Genomic DNA, 20,052 nt, shown 5'->3' with positions numbered 1-20,052 from the left:
ACTTTAACATAAAACAAAGGATATAAAAACTTCTGCATGCATTCCTTCAATGGACAGAGTTAACATGGCAGTGATTCAGGAAAAATTGGAAAAGGCGCTTTACACAGTTGAGTGCTAGTAAGGGTAGCTCTACTTGTCAGGAATATCAAGAACCAAGTAGCTCACTGTAAGAAAATGGTTAATGCTAAGGATGGTCCACCAACAGTGTTGTTCAACTAAATGAAGAGTTGAACTGTAGGCCGCTGCTTACAAGTTTGGAGGACCTTGGAAATGGTGTTCTTCCCAAGAGTTGAATCTCGAACAAGTGGCACCAGCCTACATGGTCCTTGACTTCAATCTGTGCATAATGTCTGGCACTTTGATCTACAGAAATGGCATAGAGGTGGTATATAATGTAATTGTGTCCTTCAGAACATAGATTGGTTGTCATCAATGTGCCACCGCAATGGCCAACTGGTCAGGAAGAATACACAGCCCCTCTTCTATTGCAGAAACCCTGTTACGGGTTAACAAGAAGAAAGAAAAAACCAAAAAAAGAAGATCAAAAATCCAACTTTAGCCTGAACAAAAATGTGGCCATGCAAAATAAAGAGGGCCTAGTGCAATACTTGCACCACTCTGAGAAATGAATTGGATCTTTTTAAAGGTAATTGCTGGTTTAGCCATTACCTTTAAAAACTAACCAAGGGAAAACATTTACAGAAGTTCTAATATTGTAAGCCTTACCATTTCCTTTTCATTTGTCAAGTTTAATTTCCACATTTTTTATTTCAATGAAACATTAAAGGCTGCAAACTTTGTGGTTATGATCCAACTGGTAGAATAAGGATGACTTTCTATGAAGCTCAAACCACTCACAGGACCCTTTAATACCACGGGGTCTACAAAACCACAAGACTGACATAATAGATTTCATGCTTCAAGAAAACAGAAATACTTCAAGCTTGACTTCCATTACATTTTTTTACACGCACTATATGGTCTACCCTGTCCTCTGAGATGGACAGAGGTTCTTTGTGAAGACACACCAAATACAACCGAGTGATTTATGGCACAATGATTAAATAATGATAAGCCAACAAAATATGTACTATTAAACATAAGATATGCTCACTCAAGGGAAAGATTACTAGCCGAGGATTTATACTCCAAACACCTAATTGGAAGTTGGTTTATGTGGCCTCAAACCAAATGCACTTGGACTCATATTTTTTCCTTGACTAACCAGGGGAATGCCCGAATGCTTTTCCCCTCTGTGAGGGCTATGTGTCTGTCTGATCTCACTTATACGGGGGCTATATATTTGTTTAGCTTCTGCAACTTGGGGACTTAATGCAATCTCAGATCCATGAATTGGTGTGCAATCACTCAAGCTAGTTATCCGTGGACTATATGTGTGTTTGACCTCACCGCGACTTCATGTAATCATCTCATCCAAAACTTCGCCATCATTTGCACCTGTTCCCATGCTTCCTAGTCCGAACCCCTGAATTCCAGCTTCCTGCAATCAATATATGTTACAGTTCAATTTATTATTGTTCATGTTGCAGGGCTTATGAAATAGAATTGAGTAATATTTTTAAAATTTGTTTGATATGTGTCTTGCACTCACTGTTATATTGCATGGCATTCCAGGGGCTTCTTCATACTCTGCTGCATCCAATTCTTGAAGATGTGCTCCTTTGAAAAACTTGGGAAGGATATACTGCCTCGCTGGGACTAACAAGTTACAACATGATTAGTAGTGGGAAGAGAACACCATCTATAGGCACCCATGTGATACCAAAACATGCCAACAAATAACATGTCTGGAAAATGGTGAAAGTGGCAATTGTCTTGAAAGGCACCGTTTCAAGAAATGTAGCATGATACTCCTAAAGTTCTCTGTAACCATCAGTTCAACATTGATCAGCTTTGAAAACTATATTACAAGCATTAAATTCAATCACATTATAGTTTGAATAAAGTTCATACTTGTATCTACGGCTTGGAGCAGTGAAAAGAAACAATAGCCTTTCCCAAAATTGATTTCCTGGCAAACTCTCTATGGCCATGAAGGCAAAGTAACCCCAAAGCACAGAAGTTGGGATCTTTCTAATGATGGGCATTACTGCAAGGCAGCCAACCACCATCAGAGATTGCAACAAATTACTCAATTGTTGTTCTTTCACCTCAACAAGAAGCAGGTCATCCACGTCCTTGTCAACATTAAAAATTGATTCATCAACTGGGGCATCCATATTCCCAGTACTTGCGGCCAACTGAATTGTGGACTCTTTCAATTCCTTAAGTGCCTGCATAAATGGTTGGGACATGACAAGACAAATAAATAAAGGGAGAGGAAAATTAGATAAAATGAAACACCCAAACTCAAAAATAAGACCATTACCAAGGCAGGTGGAGGCTGATAAACCATTGGGGTCTGCATTTGCTCATAGGCTTCTTGCATGTTTCTGTATAATTGCCCTAAGGTTGAATTTTTCTGCATACTTTTCCAGATTGTTGTCACTAACTTGCTAAGCACCAACTGTAACAAAAGTACTTGTAAGTTACTCGTCTATAAAATGTCTGAATTGTGTCTTTTCCCTGAGAAGCTGCAATTGATAATTCCAATATATTAGTACCTGATGTTTGAGGGTAGCTAAGCCTTTCATGTGCATTGGAGATTCAGGAATAACACCATTTGAAGGAGGTATGCCAACAATACCACATAAAATAGTCTGTCACAATAAAAGGAAAATTTATGAATCCACTAGAGATTTTTTATGGAGGTGAAAACAAAGAATGAAGAGTTAGATCAAGATGTCTTCAGGAGAGCAAAAGCTCTTCCAGAATAGGGTAGCCAGTGATAGTTGAACCTAAACATGAACCCTGACAAAAATTACAACATAGTTCTAAATAATATATATTTACTGTGGTAATGGGCCTTGACACAATCTCTGCAATAATGGCCCTGCTTGATACAACATCATTTTTCAAGGGTTTTTTGTGAAGTTTCCTTTAAACTTTTCTATGCAGACTTCTTCCCTTTCTTCTTAGTGATTTCAGTGTAAGTGCTCGGTATACACTCTTTTAAGTGAATCTGTTCCAGCAATGTTCTTTCTGCAGTAACATTCCACCAAGAAAGTTAGCCACTTTATCAGTGGCATTCACACTGGTCACAAATGGCTGAAACATTTTTTTCAACCATTGGAACAGTGGCACTACGAACTTTAGGATCAATTCTATCATCAACTGCTCCAAATTGATCTTGCACATCCTGAATACGTATCGTATAAACAGTGATATACACAACCAATCATTTAAAATGCATACAGTCATTTCCTAGAATAGAGAATCCTTGTTCTGTTAGAGAATCCTAGTCCAAATCTTACAAGAACTAATCAAACTTCTAATTTGAGGACCAATATGATCTGCAATAGTAAAACTTATAATGTACTGCACATCTTCATTGTGCGCCAAAAGCTTTACTAATTCTTTAGCAACAGTGCAATTTGTCTTCTTACCCTCCACAAGTCTTAACAATCAATTCTTCAATTATATGTTTAGCACCCTTCACTTGAAGATAGGATAATTCTTCCCATCAAGCTTAACGTTGGGTAGAGGGATGCTTTAAAATTAAGATGAAGCTATCCTCCCCCTTGCTCAACAATTCTCTACAGATCTCAGAACAGAACCAAAGGTAATCTCAGGAACAACGTACTATACTACTATGACAAAGAACCACAATTCTGAAAGAAACATCAGTTTGGTTAGGATCTTCAAACAGCTACCAAGGAATCAAGTAAATGCTGCTCTGCAATTCCAAGACTTCAAGTATCCAGATGCATTGCATTGCTCTATGGCACATCAATGCAATTAAAGGTAAGCCTTCTAATGGTAAGGCTTACAATATTAGGGTAATTAACCCCTTAAACTTCATGTTCCACAATCTGGGTAGACTAGGGTATGAGGGACTACAAAGCCCTTAACAAAAAAAGGAGGATACCTGCATGTTTACTGTTAATGCCTCACTAGGCAGAGTAATTAACAAAATGCCTCACTAGACAGAGTAATTAACCCCTTAAACTACATGTTCCACAATCTGGGTAGACTAGGGTATGAGGGACTACAAAGCCCTTAACAAAAAAAGGAGGATACCTGCATGTTTACTGTTAATGCCTCACTAGGCAGAGTAATTAACAAAATGCCTCACTAGACAGAGTAATTAACCCCTTAAACTACATGTTCCACAATCTGGGTAGACTAGGGTATGAGGGACTACAAAGCCCTTAACAAAAAAAGGAGGATACCTGCATGTTTACTGTTTGATCCAAACACTTTAACATAAAACAAAGGATATAAAAACTTCTGCATGCATTCCTTCAATGGACAGAGTTAACATGGCAGTGATTCAGGAAAAATTGGAAAAGGCGCTTTACACAGTTGAGTGCTAGTAAGGGTAGCTCTACTTGTCAGGAATATCAAGAACCAAGTAGCTCACTGTAAGAAAATGGTTAATGCTAAGGATGGTCCACCAACAGTGTTGTTCAACTAAATGAAGAGTTGAACTGTAGGCCGCTGCTTACAAGTTTGGAGGACCTTGGAAATGGTGTTCTTCCCAAGAGTTGAATCTTGAACAAGTGGCACCAGCCTACATGGTCCTTGACTTCAATCTGTGCATAATGTCTGGCACTTTGATCTACAGAAATGGCATAGAGGTGGTATATAATGTAATTGTGTCCTTCAGAACATAGATTGGTTGTCATCAATGTGCCACCGCAATGGCCAACTGGTCAGGAAGAATACACAGCCCCTCTTCTATTGCAGAAACCCTGTTACGGGTTAACAAGAAGAAAGAAAAAACCAAAAAAAGAAGATCAAAAATCCAACTTTAGCCTGAACAAAAATGTGGCCATGCAAAATAAAGAGGGCCTAGTGCAATACTTGCACCACTCTGAGAAATGAATTGGATCTTTTTAAAGGTAATTGCTGGTTTAGCCATTACCTTTAAAAACTAACCAAGGGAAAACATTTACAGAAGTTCTAATATTGTAAGCCTTACCCTTTCATTTCTATGCAATTAATTAACCTTGAGCATGGAACATAATTCTTCTTAATCTCCATGATATTCAAGAATCAAACTCCAATGGCAGCATTGGCTTCAACACGTCTTCCTTTTATCCCTTCAAAGCTGCCATGGGTCATGATGGCTTGATCAATGATCGCATGCTCTTAAGACCATACACACCCTAATACCAATTGAAAGAAATAAATAATGATCTAGAAACGAGAAGAAGAAAGAAAGTGGTGTAAAAGGCCCAAAATCAAATCGAGCAAGTGCCCTTGATTATATAGGATATTAATCATAACCACCTTATAATAGTCAACCCTAACATGTGACCAAGTTCATAATACATAGGATAAAAACTGTATTACAAGATACACATGAAGATGTTCAAGGACTTAAGATTAGGAGTCATGACTAAGCCAAAAGGTTGACATTTATAGGCTTCCATCCTCCCAAACTAAGGCTTGGTCCCTTTTAGGGTTTAGAGAGGGTAAGTTATAGTTTATTTGATTCACCTCCCAATTTGGGGAATCTCCCTAAGGTTTTCCTAGACACTTTAGGACCTCTTTGACCCTAGCACTCTCTCTAGAGAGCTCTCCAAACCCTAGTTGCTCCTATTCTAGAGTGATAATGATGTTCTAATATGATCTTTCTTTGGCTCACAAGTACAAATTTGCCTTGGGACCTCTTTCTCCAATGCATAGATCCACTTGCCACTTCCCGTCTCCTCATTTCCTTATAGTATGCATTTGTTGTTAGGGGCTTGGACCATGTCAACCACACCACATGGTATCTCCTCATGCAAAGGGCTTTCCTTCAAATATGTAGCCTCAAACAAAGTGTCCTTGCCCCAAATATATCAAAGGTGAAACACACCTCCAAATATGCATAATATGCCTTGAATAATACATAAAAACCTCATAAAGGAGCTTTAACATCCTTTAATGTAGAATGTGTCTCGAGCAAAGTGCCCTTGCCCCAGATATCTAAAAATTGAAAGACACCTCCAAATATGTGGAATATGCCACAAATAATATGTAACACCCTGTAAAGGTGATTTAGAATACTTTAATAGCCTTCATGCAGAAGACATCCCTATTCAAAGGGGTGGTTACCAAAATGTTCCTCTTTTCACCCTTGAAGTAGAACATTTCTCATCAAGTGTCATCCTTTTAACCATACAAGAGCTTCTACCACCACATGGCATCATTCAAGTAAGGGTTTTCATCCTCTAGCCTCTTTCCTTTCCACCTATCATGCTCTAGGCATCGTCCTAGATAGGGTGTGTTACTCTCCCTACCATTTTTCATACTTTGGACCTCCAATGTGCAAGGGGATTCCTCCTTTTGGTTGTTTATGACCCCCCTTACCATAAATCATGTTCTAGGCTCCTAATGTGATAGGAGGCTCCTATTCTAGGACTCCCTTCCTCATATTATTCACCAATGGGATCCATAGCCTTAGCTTCAACATAGGAACAAGGCTCTCCCTCAGTGATGCAACAAAAGGTAATGTAATCATAACCCTAGTTCAAATATGTGTCAAGTGTGCCCAAGTGAAACTTCATGGTGAGATGTAATTTCAAAAAAACCCAAGAGTCTCTTGCATCCTACAACTACCCCTGAACTCCATGAGTCTTCTCCTGTGCTCAGTGTGAAAGAAAAACCCATGAAAAATCTACATGACCCATACATTTTCAAAGGCAACAAACTATATAAGAGTGTAGAGAGATGCTATTATAAAACAATATCACCCCTAAATGGCAATACAATGTCACAAACTAGTGAAGGTGGAATCCAACAAGATTTTGGTGAAAATATCTACAAGTTGATCAATTGAAGGAACAAAACATCTACAAACTTCCTCCTGTATCTTTCCAAAACAGATCTCTGTCAAATATAAAATATCTCAAAGATTTCAGCTAAACAAACCTTGCTTTGGATTTTGTTAGATCAGCGAGAGCTTTGTGATGTTGTAAAACAAATACCACATCTTTGTGATGTTGTGATTTTGTTACATTCATGCATGCCCTCCCCTCGATGGGTAACTGTGCCTTCCTAATTGAAGACAATACATTCATACATGTGCTTCATCCAGTGATCCTACTAAACTATTGCGCCTCCATTAGAGGATCTCTTATGTGCCCTCTACTAAAGATCGACTTTCCTCTGTACAAGCTAGAATGTATTTGTTGAAGGATGATGTTGTTGTCGAAGGAGAACAACTACTGAGAAATAGGTAAAATCTAAGACTACCTCCACTCTTGTATCAAATAAAAGTAAAATTGTTGTCAAATTAAGCAATATTGTTAAGCAATTTTCTCTTTGTATATTCAGCAAGCCAAAAATGAAAAATATTATATCATATGTGGGTACATGGAGCAGTTAGAAATCAGTCTACTGTCGTAGACTGAAATGGAGTACAACCCTTTTACAAGGCCTATGGTACCAAGTGCAACATCTAATCTTCTTCTGGAAAAAAACTAAAAGAGCTTTATTTCACTTTGAATTTCAAATGCTTGTTAAATGATCAAGTGGTAGTTGCAAAGAACAACTCAAACTAGGTGATATCAAAACAAAATAATTTAGTATTTCCAAGACAAAATAACATTACTGATGTATCTTTGGATTCCATGAAAACAAAGCAATTTGATGTATTGAAATGATATTAGGAGATTAGTAAAGAGGATCAAATTAAGTGATGTTATGGCCATACCATTGTATCCATTTACGCTTCGAGCGAAGAGACTCAGCAACACCAAGAACATTGAGTGCCCTCCAAGAAAATGTAGTCCTTGTGGTTTGTAGAGAGTCTTCACACTCTAACATCGGGCTCTTCAAACCATCTCTGCACAAGGTCATTACAAATGTAAAAAATCAGCAAGACACAAATTTGGTAGTAAATATGACCAAAAGAAGAACTAGTGCAAACAATTTTCACAATCCTGTTTTTGAAACCAACATTATAATCTCCTTAGCATTATGATCAGCTGTCAGTGTTCTTCCCAAGTCAGCAAACTCAGCTCCGCCTTGAAAAAGTGTAATTGCATAAAAGGAATGTCGGTCTCATGCCAATAGGTCTCCTACGATGAATGCGCAGGAACCTAGTACATAGACCATTTTTCTCTTCGCTTAGCTACCTAGGGCTTATTTCCCTTTCCAAATATCAATAATTCTTTTCCAAGAAAACATAAAATAAGAATAATATTTTACTATATTCTAAAAGGTGAAGATGTTGAAATCATGCCACAAAGTGAAAGGAAATCAAATATCTTTCCTCAAACCACCAAATATATAAAGAAAACAACAATAATTATAAAAATAAAACTAGATCTGTCGATCTATGCATGAAATGAGTCAAGCGACTAAAAAAATATGACCAAAATAAACCAAAAATTTCAAACTTGACAAAATCCTCTAAACAAGCAGCAAACAAACTGCTAAAATTTTCTAAGATATTAGAGCTAGACATCAACGCAATTTCATGCACTTGAATAAGCCCATTGTTGCTTAGCGTTAGACTTCTTAAATTAGTTATTTATCTTTTAATACTAGGACACTGTCTATGTGAAAAGAAATAGGTCCCAGCTTCATCAAATCTGACTTCATTTCAAATCAAAGATCAAATCCAAAGGACACTAACTCGTTACTCTTGGATGGTACTAATGTTAAATACACAAAATAACAAAAAATAAAGATATGATAAAAAAGTAGACCTGCAAGATTATATTGGTCGAGTGTGACAGGGACACAAATAACTGAGACTAGAGAGATTTATAGAAGGCAGTAGTTACTATTGTGTGATTAGTGGTATGGTGGAGAGACCTACCAAGAAGGGACGTTGGTCTCGGAAAAGTATAGTAGGGAGATCCATAGAGCATTTATGTAAAAGGAAGATGAGAAGTGTCGTCTTCAAGTTGGTTTATGTTATGGTAGAATTTTGTTGGTGATAAGTGGTAACAAAACACTTACATCAATAGGTAAAAAGTAAATTCGGGGCATGAGTTGGACTGACTCATGTTATCTCATCCCTTAATGGTCCTAAGGACATGTGGGGACCCGAACAACTTAGTACCTAAAAGACTTGAAAACATGGCTGACAAATCACTGACAAGAAATGGCTAGCAAATGACTTGAAAGTCTTGTTAAATTTGTTATTTATCATTTAATAATAGTCAGACACTATCTATATGAAAAGAAATAGGTCCCAACCTCACCAAATCCAGCTTTATTTCCTGTCACAGATAAGAAACAAACAATGTAATGATTAAATATGAAACATCAATCTTAAAATAACACACATCAAAATAATGTTGTTGCAATGTTACAATGAAAAATACAAATATAGAACCTATTTTTACCTGAAGTTGACATATAGTAATTTTGCATGATCAATGGAACATGTATACCAAAATAAGAGTCCTAGGGTATTTCAATTTCCCAGTTCTCATCTTGGTCCTCATTTTCTAAATTGTGAACATGATCTTCTCTAAATGAACTGTCATTATGAGCCTCCAAAACATTATGTTCTATATCAATTTCATTAGATAGATTTATTATATTGTTTTCTCCCCTTCTATCACAATCTGATCGCCAAAGAGTTAGCGCTCTTTCATATGGAAAATTGTCAATGTCATACTTTGTTAAATATAATCTTAAACATGTATCCACATGTTTATCAAGCTTGTTCCTCAACTTTGACTTCAAGAATGATAATGCACTAAACATTCTCTCATCCTCCACTGATCCCAAAATCATGGTTTGACACAAATCTGCTAATTTGAAATATTCTAATATGTTTTCTTGCAGGTATTGGCTAGCACTTAAAGTAGTCCATAATCTTGTTATAGCACCATTTTCATTAGGATTCTCCAAAAAAGGATATTGCTTCCACATTGTTTCAGCAAAGCGTCCACCTTGTTGATACAATTTTGATGAATCTAAAATACCTTCAATTTGTTCTCCATGTATCGAGACTTTCTTGCAAAAATGGTCTACTAAACATTTTAATCTTTTTTGAAAATCAGCTTTTAAAGTTCTTCGACATTGACAATTGTTCCAATATTGAGGGTATACCACACACATGGCCTCCAACAATTCATCTCGAGGAAATCGTTCTCTTATCTCTAATGATAGTGATCTTGCAATTTCTATCAAATTTTGTCTCACTGAAATCACAATATTATCAAATTGGTCTCTTGACACGGGGCAATCTTTGGTGATTCGTCCTGTCTTACTAATATAATGAAAGGGAACCATATACCCACGCACTACGATACATAGTATCCCTTTTTCATCAAAGGTCAAAAAATTTTCAGTATTTTCTATATTGATGATCTCAGTCCAACTTTTAAACTCTGGACCAGTAAAAGAGTCTGGCATCATATACAAATTATCCAATGCAAGACATGCTGACTTTCTTGCATTTGTGTATTCCGCAATATACATTGTGCGATTCTGAGACATTTTCACGAGGACATTCATTTCATGTAGCATAGGAAGAATTCCAGCCAATGTCAATAATGTCTCTATATTAGTTAGTTGAGAAAGAAGATCTTGAGCTTTGTCTACATTATAGCGATTTTCATACATCAACCCTACCAAAGATTTGAACTCACTAAATAGTCTTTGAGCTGGTCCATTTAATGAGATCCATCTTGTATCAACATCTTTCAGTAGTTTTTTTCCATCCGTAATACCATCTGCAAATTGTTGAAACTCTAAATATCGTTTGGGACTACGAGAAAAGTATGCATGAGTCTCACGTACAAGATCTTCAACTTTTGAAACTGATGGAAACTTGCTTACTATTTTAAATGCAAGATTCATCCTATGAGCCATACAATGAATATTAAGCATATATGGTGAAGCTGATAGTTGTAGCCTAACACAAAGGCCATTCCTTTGTCCTTGCATTACCGCTGCTCCATCTGCTCCAACACATACCAACTTTTTTGCAATCATTAATTCATCCATACCACTTTCCTTCAATCCATTAAGAACAAGTTCATAAATATTTTCAGCTGTAGAAGTCTCTCTCATCTTATTAATCCCAAGTAGATAGGAATGTCTAATATGGTCATTAACCATATAAATGCTCATGCAAATCCATGAAGTATTATCTATAGCTGTAACCTCATCTAAAGACAATGCCAAAAACCTAGCATTTGCAATCTTCTCTTTCAAATCATCCTTTTCTACTTGAGCTAGATATCCTGCCCATCCCCAACCACTAGTTACAGACCAATGAGAAGATGGAAAGTTTGGCACTTGAAGAAAAGATAGTAATTTCATGTGATCTGGATAATCTGTCATAGGACGACCTTTAGATAAGATGTGAAATACAGTGCTCAATTGTATCGTCTTGGATAACAAATTTCTTTCCATCGTCTTTTCAAATAGAGATATGATGGTTCCTCCGTCCGCCTCAAGTTTCCTCTTACATAATAAATATTTTTTATATTCTTCTGCATATTCAACATGTCGACATTCCTCGGAAGATTTCCATCTAACAATAGATTTCTCTTTACCATTTACAATTTTCTTTTCATACACCTTTCCTGCATGCTTTTGTACCGTATCTAGCTTCATCTGAAATTTCACTTCCTTTTGAGTTTTCCAACTACACGCAATACATCTAACTTGTCGGAAAAGCTCTTTCTCATTTGTAGGAGGTATTTCTTCAATAAATGGAAAACTTGAGACCCAATTTTCTTGGAATCGTCTTCCTATGACCCACTGGCCTCTTTTCCTTTTCCGCGAATGGATTGTGTCACTTTCCAAGGAAAAATCTTTAACATTTTCATCACCAATTTCTGTTGAAACTGCATTTATCTCACCCTGACCACTTGAGGAACCTATTTCTTCATCCATCGTATGGATATCAAATGCATTTCCACAAGAGTTAACCTCTCTCTCAGTAACAGATTGTTCAAAGGAGCTTGAATCATGAAGAGAATGTGTATTTTTGGATGGAGCCTTTTGAAAGTATGATAATACATCTGTTTGCCTTAATGGTTTCTTCCCATGATTATCTTTTGACATCTCACTAAATATTCCACAAGTAAAATTTCCAATCGATCTGCAAACCTGCATCAACAGTTTTCAAGCGTTGAGATATGCTTCATATAAATTCACTTGTTCATAGAAAATAGAATTATACTTTGCAAAATAATTGTTGAGTCAACATTGAAAGAACATATATCAGAAATTGAATTTTGAGACAAAATGGAATTTCACAAAAATTATTTAACAATGATAATGGGAAACTATTAAATTTTAAGACATAAAATATAATAATTCATTTGTATAACATTGAAAAAACATCACTTTCTTTGAATTATTCCTAATTTCCTACAGAAGTTGGTTGACAGGATTCAGGACCTGGTCCCCTCCTCCCAAGCCAGCTTACAGTATGTCTACCATGCCCAAAACTCAAAAGCTAATGCTAAGCCAAATGAAAGGGTATTGCTACCTGAGGAAGAAATTTGAACAACCAGAAATCTAAGTATGGAAAGGGTAGAGCCTCCATCCCTTAGCATGTGAAAAATAAATGGTTAAAATATAATAAGATGGAAAGCTTAATTTGGAAGTCTTGACAGGGTCAAGAAAAGCCACTATTACTTCCACATCAAGAGGTTTGTTTAGAGAAAAGCTCATCTACTGAAAGTCAGGGCTTCTTTCTGACCAATCACTAGCCTTAGGAAGATGAGACTTCAAGAGAAACAATCAAGTCTGAAGATATAGGAGTTGATGAATGCCATTGCTCAGTTGGCTTGGCATTCTCTATTTTATAAATCAAACAATGTAAGCAGAACTATTTTGAGGAGTGCAGAAGGTTTAAGCATGTCTAGTTCCAGTTTTTCCATTTTGCAGAATTCTCATAAATTTTATAGTCTGGAGTATCAAAGAAAGTTATCTCAGGAATGTTCTCAACTATGATCAAAAGTCTAAAGACCTACCTGTTTTTACTGACATCTAAGTGACAACAATTTTCTCATGTAATTCTTCTTAAAGCCGAATTTTTCAAGGGGTTGTGCTCCAAGTGGGCTATTAGAGCCTGCCAACCCACAACTTCAATGACCAAAATATTCTAGGCAATACAGTTAGTACAGAAGAAATATATTTTATAGATATAGTATCATCGTTCAATACTTGCCAACAAAAAAATTTAAGCCTGACCAACTTGTAGGATGCTGCAAGTCAAGACTCAGATTGAAAGGTTGTCCTGCCTTTATTACAAAGTTCTATCTAATTTTGTAGCATAAGATATAAGGCTGAGAAACAATGTAGATAAGGCAAGATAATTTTATTTAAGTCTAAATAAAGCCTGACAGATAGGTAAATGGGACTACAAAGTACAACTAGTGATGCTAATATGCTATGAAACCGGATTCGTCCAAACCCCTGGACGAATCCTGAATCGGACGAATCGGACACGATTCTGTCCTGACACGTGTCATGTTGCAAGGACTCGTCGTGTCATATTCTGGTACGTCGTGTCCTGGGCGTGTTCAAAAAATGAATAACGTGTCACGATTTTGGAATCGAATCCTGGTTTCGGATTCGTTTTTTGGGCTGCTGCTAGGTTTAAATTCGCTGTTGTCATTCCCATTTGACCGCATTTGCAAAGGAAACAGCGATTTGGAGCGATTTGCAAACCGTAACTTCATTACATCATTGCAGCGAGGAGCGGCGGACCGCATTGCAGGTTAGTTTGCTGAGCTGTTGTGCGATGCTACTGTTAATAGATGTAATGACTTGTAAGTTTTAACTGTACACTGTACAGTGTATTCCTATTGCTATCTTGGCCTTGTAACACTGTCTTTAATCTTGGCCTTGTAACAGCAGACACGGATCATTTTTTCGTGAATCTTTATCGGGTTAATGCACACGCATATAAACGGGTTAATACTTAATCTTTATCGGGTAGTGCACACGCATATAAACTTCTATATTCAGAACCTAGTAAATGACCTTCAAAAGACCTCCGTCTTTTGAGACCTTTACCTAAAGTAAATGCATTTATAGCACATATACATGTAAAATTTATACAGGTATATCCACAGCTATAAAGAACCTTTACTTCCTAGGAAGTAGCATTCAGACTTGCAAACGGATTATATCCATAAAAAGTTAAAAACACTAAGATTGACTGTAATTTCCCAGCAAGATGAACAAAAATGAATAGATTTCTTTCATTATAATGGAAATGGAATTCTAATATTTAGCAAGTTAGATGTCGAAATGCACCATTATCACAGTCGTCCAGTGCAATTTGCATGATGTTGAACTGCTACAAGATGTCCAAACAATTCACAAATGGTGTAAAGAGCAGTAGATGATGTTGCCTGGGGTTTGAAATAATGGTTAAGACAGTTGATATCATAGCTGGTACCCAGGTTAAAATAGCAAGAGCCTAGAGGAATATGTCTGCCCACTGGCCCAGGCATGTGCCAAGTGGTGGAGAATGGACCAAACAGATCATTACAGCAAAGCAAGATATTTATTAACATAATGGCATTCACTGAAACTCGGTTATTTCTGGTAGTTCATTATAAAAGAATATGACTAATTACTCTGCTTAATAAATGCGAAGTAGATGCCTGTATACGTCATAGACTCATACAGCTAGTTCTCACTTTAATGACCTTTCATAAAAGATCAGAGAACACTGTCTTTAATTTTTTATACAGCAACATAGAAATTTAGAATACATTATACAGCCAGTGAGCCACTGCTATATACTATAAAATGAACTTGATTCTTGTTCATTTCTTTTGCTGTTTGCATTTTTAAATTTTTACAGCAGTTTGACTGTTTGTTCATTTTTTTTACAGGTTGAGGTAACATGGCTCAATCAACGGCAGGGGCAGCAAGGAAGGGCAAGAATGTCATGGGTAGAGATGCTCTTCCTCCCCCAATATCATCAGAGTCTGCTGCAAGTAATCTTGAGGGAAGAGGAGTTAAAGACAATGAAAAATATCCATTGTGGAAATATGTCGCAAGAGAGGATGGGTCAAACAGCAAGGGAAAGGGAGGAGGCAATGTGCAATGGAAATGCAGCTTTTGTAACCTTTCTTACACAAGCACATATCACCGTGTGAGAGCACATTTGTTGGCTATACCTGGTAAGGGGATTGGAGCTTGTAAAGATATTCCTAAACAAAAGAGAAAAGAATTGGAAAAGGAGGCCCATGTTGGTATGGAACATGTGGCACTGGCTTCAAAATCAAAAGCACCCAAGGGCAAGAATGAAGACCCCCTTCCATTTTTGAGGAAAGCCACCACCAAATTTCCATTTGAGAGTTCTACTTCTACTGGGGGACAAGCATTAAAAAGAAGATCACTTGGTCCAATGGACAGGATTTTCCAAAAAGAGAGACGGGACGAGCTTGATCTCACCATTGCCTTCTTCTTCTATCAAAACTTCATATCATTTAATGTTGCACGTTCACCTTTATTTGTTGAGATGTGCCGAGCTCTAACTCAAGGGGCTCCAGCAGGGTATGTGCCTCCTGGGTCAGAGAAGCTGAGAACCACATTGTTGACGAAGGCAAAAAAAGAAGTGCAAAAAATGCTCGAGCCTATTAAGGCATCATGGCCAACATCTGGGGTTAGCATTGTTTCTGATGTATGGACAGATCCAGCACGACACCCAATCATCAACTTCATGGTGTCTTCCTTGAATGGTCCAGTTTTCCTGAAAGCAGTGGATACACTTGGCGAATACAAGGATGCACAATTTATGGGTGAGTTATTTATTAGAGTTGTTGAAGAGGTAGGTGTTGATTCTTGTGTGCAAATCATTACAGATAATGCACCTGTTTGCAAGGCGGCTGGCATGATTGTGGAAGCTAAATATCCACAAGTGTTTTGGACACCTTGCATTGTCCATTCATTGAACTTAGCACTGAAATCCATTGCTTCTGATGTGCTTTGGATTGGAAGCATTATTGAGGATGCAAGACATATCCGTAACTTTGTGCAAAATCATACAAATGCCCTCACTATCTACAAGGAGTACAGCAATCTATCATTGTTGAAGATTGCTGATACACGGTTTGCATCTTCATTCATGATGTTGAAGAGGTTGAGGGAGGTCAAGACTGCTCTTGGGTCCATGGTTATTTCTGAGTTTTGGTCTTTTTGGAGAAAGACAGATCAGGCAGCCTCTAAAAGAGTGAAGGACACGGTACTAGATGATGCTTGGTGGGAGAGGGTAGATCTAATTATTCGGATCATGGACCCTATCATCTCTTTGCTTCGAGTTGCAGATACAGACAAACCCATCCTAGGAGAGGTTTATGAGGGATGGGATTCCATGATTGAGTCTGTGAGGAGCATTATTCTACAGAGTGAGTGCCCCCCGTATGAGACATCACCAGAGGCCTTCTGCGATACCATACATGATATTCTTGTCCGCAGATGGGACAAGAATTGTACACCTTTACATTTTTTGGCTCACTCATTGAACCCCAAATACTACAGCCATGAGTGGCTGAATGGTGGACCTTCCCGCAGATTCCCTCCTCACATGGATGGTGAAATCTCACAGGGGAGGAAAGAGGCATTGAAGCGGATTTATCAGGATAGTGCATTGCTTGCTGAGGTGGAGGATTCCTTTGCAGAGTTTTCCACTGGCACTGGTCGGTTTGGAGGTTATGATGTGATTAGAGACAGGGGGCTTAAGAAGCCCTACTCTTGGTGGGCAAATCATGGGGCAACAAGCCGTCCTCTTCAGCAGTTAGCCATGAGGCTCCTCTCTCAGGTGACTTCATCCTCTTGTTGCGAGAGGAATTGGAGCACATATGGGAATTTGCATACTGTGAAGAAGAACAGGCTTGAGCAGTCCAGGGCAGAGACAATGGTGTATGTGCACACCAACCTTCGTCTTATTTACAGGCAGAGGGAAGAGTGGTTGAGGGGAAAGACAAAGATGTGGGATGTCTTTCCTGAAGATATGGGTCTGGACACCACTGTTGAGTTGGCATTGGCCAACATGGATCTCGGTGATCCAGTGCTAGACCCTATTAGTTTTGATGACTCAACCTCCATACCAGCAGATGCAGAGGCGACTATGGATACAGGGGAGGAGGAGGACGCAGAGGAGAGTAGTGGGGACCATGATGATGGGGATAGTGATGCTGATTCTGATGCTGATTGATGCCTTGAGGGCCTGAGGCTTGTATACCTATAGTTGTTTTATATTTTCTATTTCTATTTGCCATTGGCATTGCACCAACACTACCTATGTAACAGATTTTGATTTGATGACTTAATGAGAAAACTACAGTTGTCAGTGTGTTTATCTTACTATCTTGTAGTTGTAAGTTGTCTTTCAGTTATGAATTATGAATCATGATTTAAATTTTTAATAGATTTATCATTTATCATTTATGTGACCAGTACCACTGACATTTATTTGAATTTTGTATGTACTATGCATGCTAATAGCTATAGATGAAGATCTATGTTTGAAATCAATAAATTTGTATCATTAATTAAAATTTGTGTAAGAAATATGCTAATAACTATTTTTTAAGATATATATATATATATATATATATATATATATATATATATATATATATATATATATATATATATATATATATATATATATATATATATATATATATATATATATATATATATATATATATATATATATATATAACGTGTCCTAACATGTCTTGTTCCGGGGGTCAGCGTGTCCCGAATCCGACACCACGAATCCCGAATCCTACGTGTCCCGAATCCCCGTGTCAGGTGACTTAGCTAATATGTAGGGGAACCCTTATATGGTCTGGTTAAGAATTTAGAAAAATATTCAAATTCTACCCGGACTGTGGTAGGTATCCTAGGTTTATATCCTCAGTTAAATTTCAATATCTTTTTTCTAAACACAACTTAGTTTTGACTTAGTCTTTGATTTTCCATATGCTTCTCTACCAGCACACTGGCTCCCCTTGTGTTTTCTCTGTGAGCACTGCTTTGTAACCAAGCTTTGCTGTGTAGCCGACTGAATCAAGGTTGTTAGACCAATTTAATTCATCCTCCTTATCTCTAATTTTGATTGTACTTAGTTGCAATATGTTAAGTTGTTAACATAGCCAACTCGATTGTCAAACGAATATCCTTCCAAACCTGTTGACCTTGCTGATATCTAGTGTTGTTTCTGCATGGTGGTCAAATTTGGATCCACAATATCAGCTTGATTGTGTGCCATTGTTATGCAGGGTCTCAATAGTTTCTTCATTAATCTCCTGGAGCCTTTTAAACCTCACCTAGGGATCTTCACCTATTCTCACTTTCTCTCCATTTCCTATTCTCCACATTGTACTTAGTTGTAATATATAGACTGTTGTATAGACACTCTATATAACAGTGCAATTTGTCTTATAGCTTTACTAATTCTTTAGCAACAGTGCAATTTGTCTTCTTACCCTCCACAAGTCTTAACAATCAATTCTTCAATTATATGTTTAGCACCCTTCACTTGAAGATAGGATAATTCTTCCCATCAAGCTTAACGTTGGGTAGAGGGATGCTTTAAGATGAAGCTATCCTCCCCCTTGCTCAACAATTCTCTACAGATCTCAGAACAGAACCAAAGGTAATCTCAGGAACAGCGTACTATACTACTATGACAAAGAACCACAATTCTGAAAGAAACATCAGTTTGGTTAGGATCTTCAAACAGCTACCAAGGAATCAAGCAAATGCTGCTCTGCAATTCCAAGACTTCAAGTATCCAGATGCATTGCATTGCTCTATGGCACATCAATGCAATTAATTAAGCATAGAAATAACATCTCTATGTAGCGGCACTTAAAATATTACAAAAGGTGATCATTCACTGAGGTACATTCCAAAAAATATATAATTATTGTTGCCACATCATCCAGATTTAGAATAATAATCTATTGGAATGGACACATTGATAAAAATTCCATTGTTGAGTTTGGGTTTGAGTTATTTCTTCCTCTAACTGCTCTCCAAAGCTAACTATTCAAACCAAGTCACCCTTCAATGACATACAACTCACAAGGTTCTCAAAGGCAGAAAAATCAAAAGCGTATAACAGTTAATATGTCCTTTACTGCTCCATTTTCAGGTGAAAGATTCTCAGTAATATAAACAGATCTTCCAATAGTCAACATGTAACAACAACCAAGAAAATATAGGAATCCACCAATAAACTATAATGCAAGGTCTTTTTTCTCTTTTCGAAAGGTTTCCATGAAAAACTTGTTCAAATTCATTTGTAGAGTAAGCACATAAAACGTTACTGTAATTAACCTTGAGCATGGAACATAATTCTTCTTAATCTCCATGATATTCAAGAATCAAACTCCAATGGCAGCATTGGCTTCAACACGTCTTCCTTTTATCCCTTCAAAGCTGCCATGGGTCATGATGGCTTGATCAATGATCGCATGCTCTTAAGACCAACAGTCTATACATAATTAGACTACAGTCTATACAACAGTCTATACAGACACTGTGTTCAATCCAGATTTTGATTACAAACACCATTGAGGCCATACGGTATCTCCAATTTTTCACATCATTGAGGTCATCAGTATCTCCAGTTTCAAACATCATTCAGGCCACATTTGCTTCAAAGTGCTTACAAGTATTGTCAAACGGCAGTACATTCTAAATTTACTCATATTACACTTGAGAACTAGAACACATACCGCTTGAGAAGAGAGCTGTTGCCGCTTCAAGTACCTCAAGTGTAATATGAGTAAAGTTAGGCCTAAGCACCTTTATTATTGAGATTGAGTGCTTTCAAATACCAGGAGACAGGTGTGTGTGTTGACTTCAAGTTTGGCCTGGGAGAATTATTACACACAGATTCTGTGAGGTTTCAAGGCACAGTGGGAACAAATCTTCAACTAAGGAGGTTGAGAACTGTCTAGTGACCTAGAACAACTAAGTGGGTTATGCGAAGATATTTATTAAGGGTGGTTGTGTTGAAGGTAGTAGGGAGGT

General features: G+C 37.4%; 1 protein-coding gene across 5 annotated transcripts; it reads right to left on the bottom strand.

Annotated features, from left to right (window-relative positions):
- Positions 1-1,345: 1,345 nt before the first annotated feature.
- LOC149192696 (putative boron transporter 2) lies at positions 1,346-8,457 on the bottom strand. 5 transcript variants are annotated; one of them, XM_089404669.1, is made up of 7 exons: positions 8,012-8,457; positions 7,766-7,897; positions 2,625-2,720; positions 2,390-2,527; positions 1,975-2,294; positions 1,613-1,884; positions 1,346-1,501 (listed from the first exon to the last, which is right to left on the bottom strand). In XM_089404669.1, exons 2-6 carry the CDS (start codon positions 7,775-7,777, stop codon positions 1,875-1,877), a joined length of 576 nt encoding a protein of 191 aa, XP_089260795.1. In that variant the 5' UTR covers positions 7,778-7,897; positions 8,012-8,457; the 3' UTR covers positions 1,346-1,501; positions 1,613-1,874. The 5 variants fall into 5 exon arrangements, with proteins under 5 accessions (XP_089260795.1, XP_089260793.1, XP_089260794.1 ...); XM_089404667.1 differs by having other exon boundaries at positions 1,613-1,719; positions 8,012-8,448; XM_089404668.1 differs by having other exon boundaries at positions 1,613-2,294; positions 8,012-8,453.
- Between the last annotated feature and the right edge of the window lie 11,595 nt (positions 8,458-20,052).

This window comes from Pinus tabuliformis, chromosome 2_2, assembly GCF_031772625.1.
Source record: "Pinus tabuliformis cultivar Carrire ecotype Pingquan chromosome 2_2, CPIR1, whole genome shotgun sequence".
In the NCBI taxonomy this organism is placed as follows: Eukaryota; Viridiplantae; Streptophyta; class Pinopsida; order Pinales; family Pinaceae; genus Pinus; species Pinus tabuliformis.
This window is presented reverse-complemented; position numbering and strand designations above follow the sequence as displayed.

Coding starts and splice junctions, on each gene's coding strand:
- LOC149192696 (XM_089404668.1), bottom strand. Junction 2,528..2,624: donor TAGCTACCCTCAAACATCAG/GTACTAATATAT, acceptor CTTTTGTTACAG/TTGGTGCTTAGCAAGTTAGT. Junction 2,295..2,389: donor ATCAGCCTCCACCTGCCTTG/GTAATGGTCTTA, acceptor CCATTTATGCAG/GCACTTAAGGAATTGAAAGA.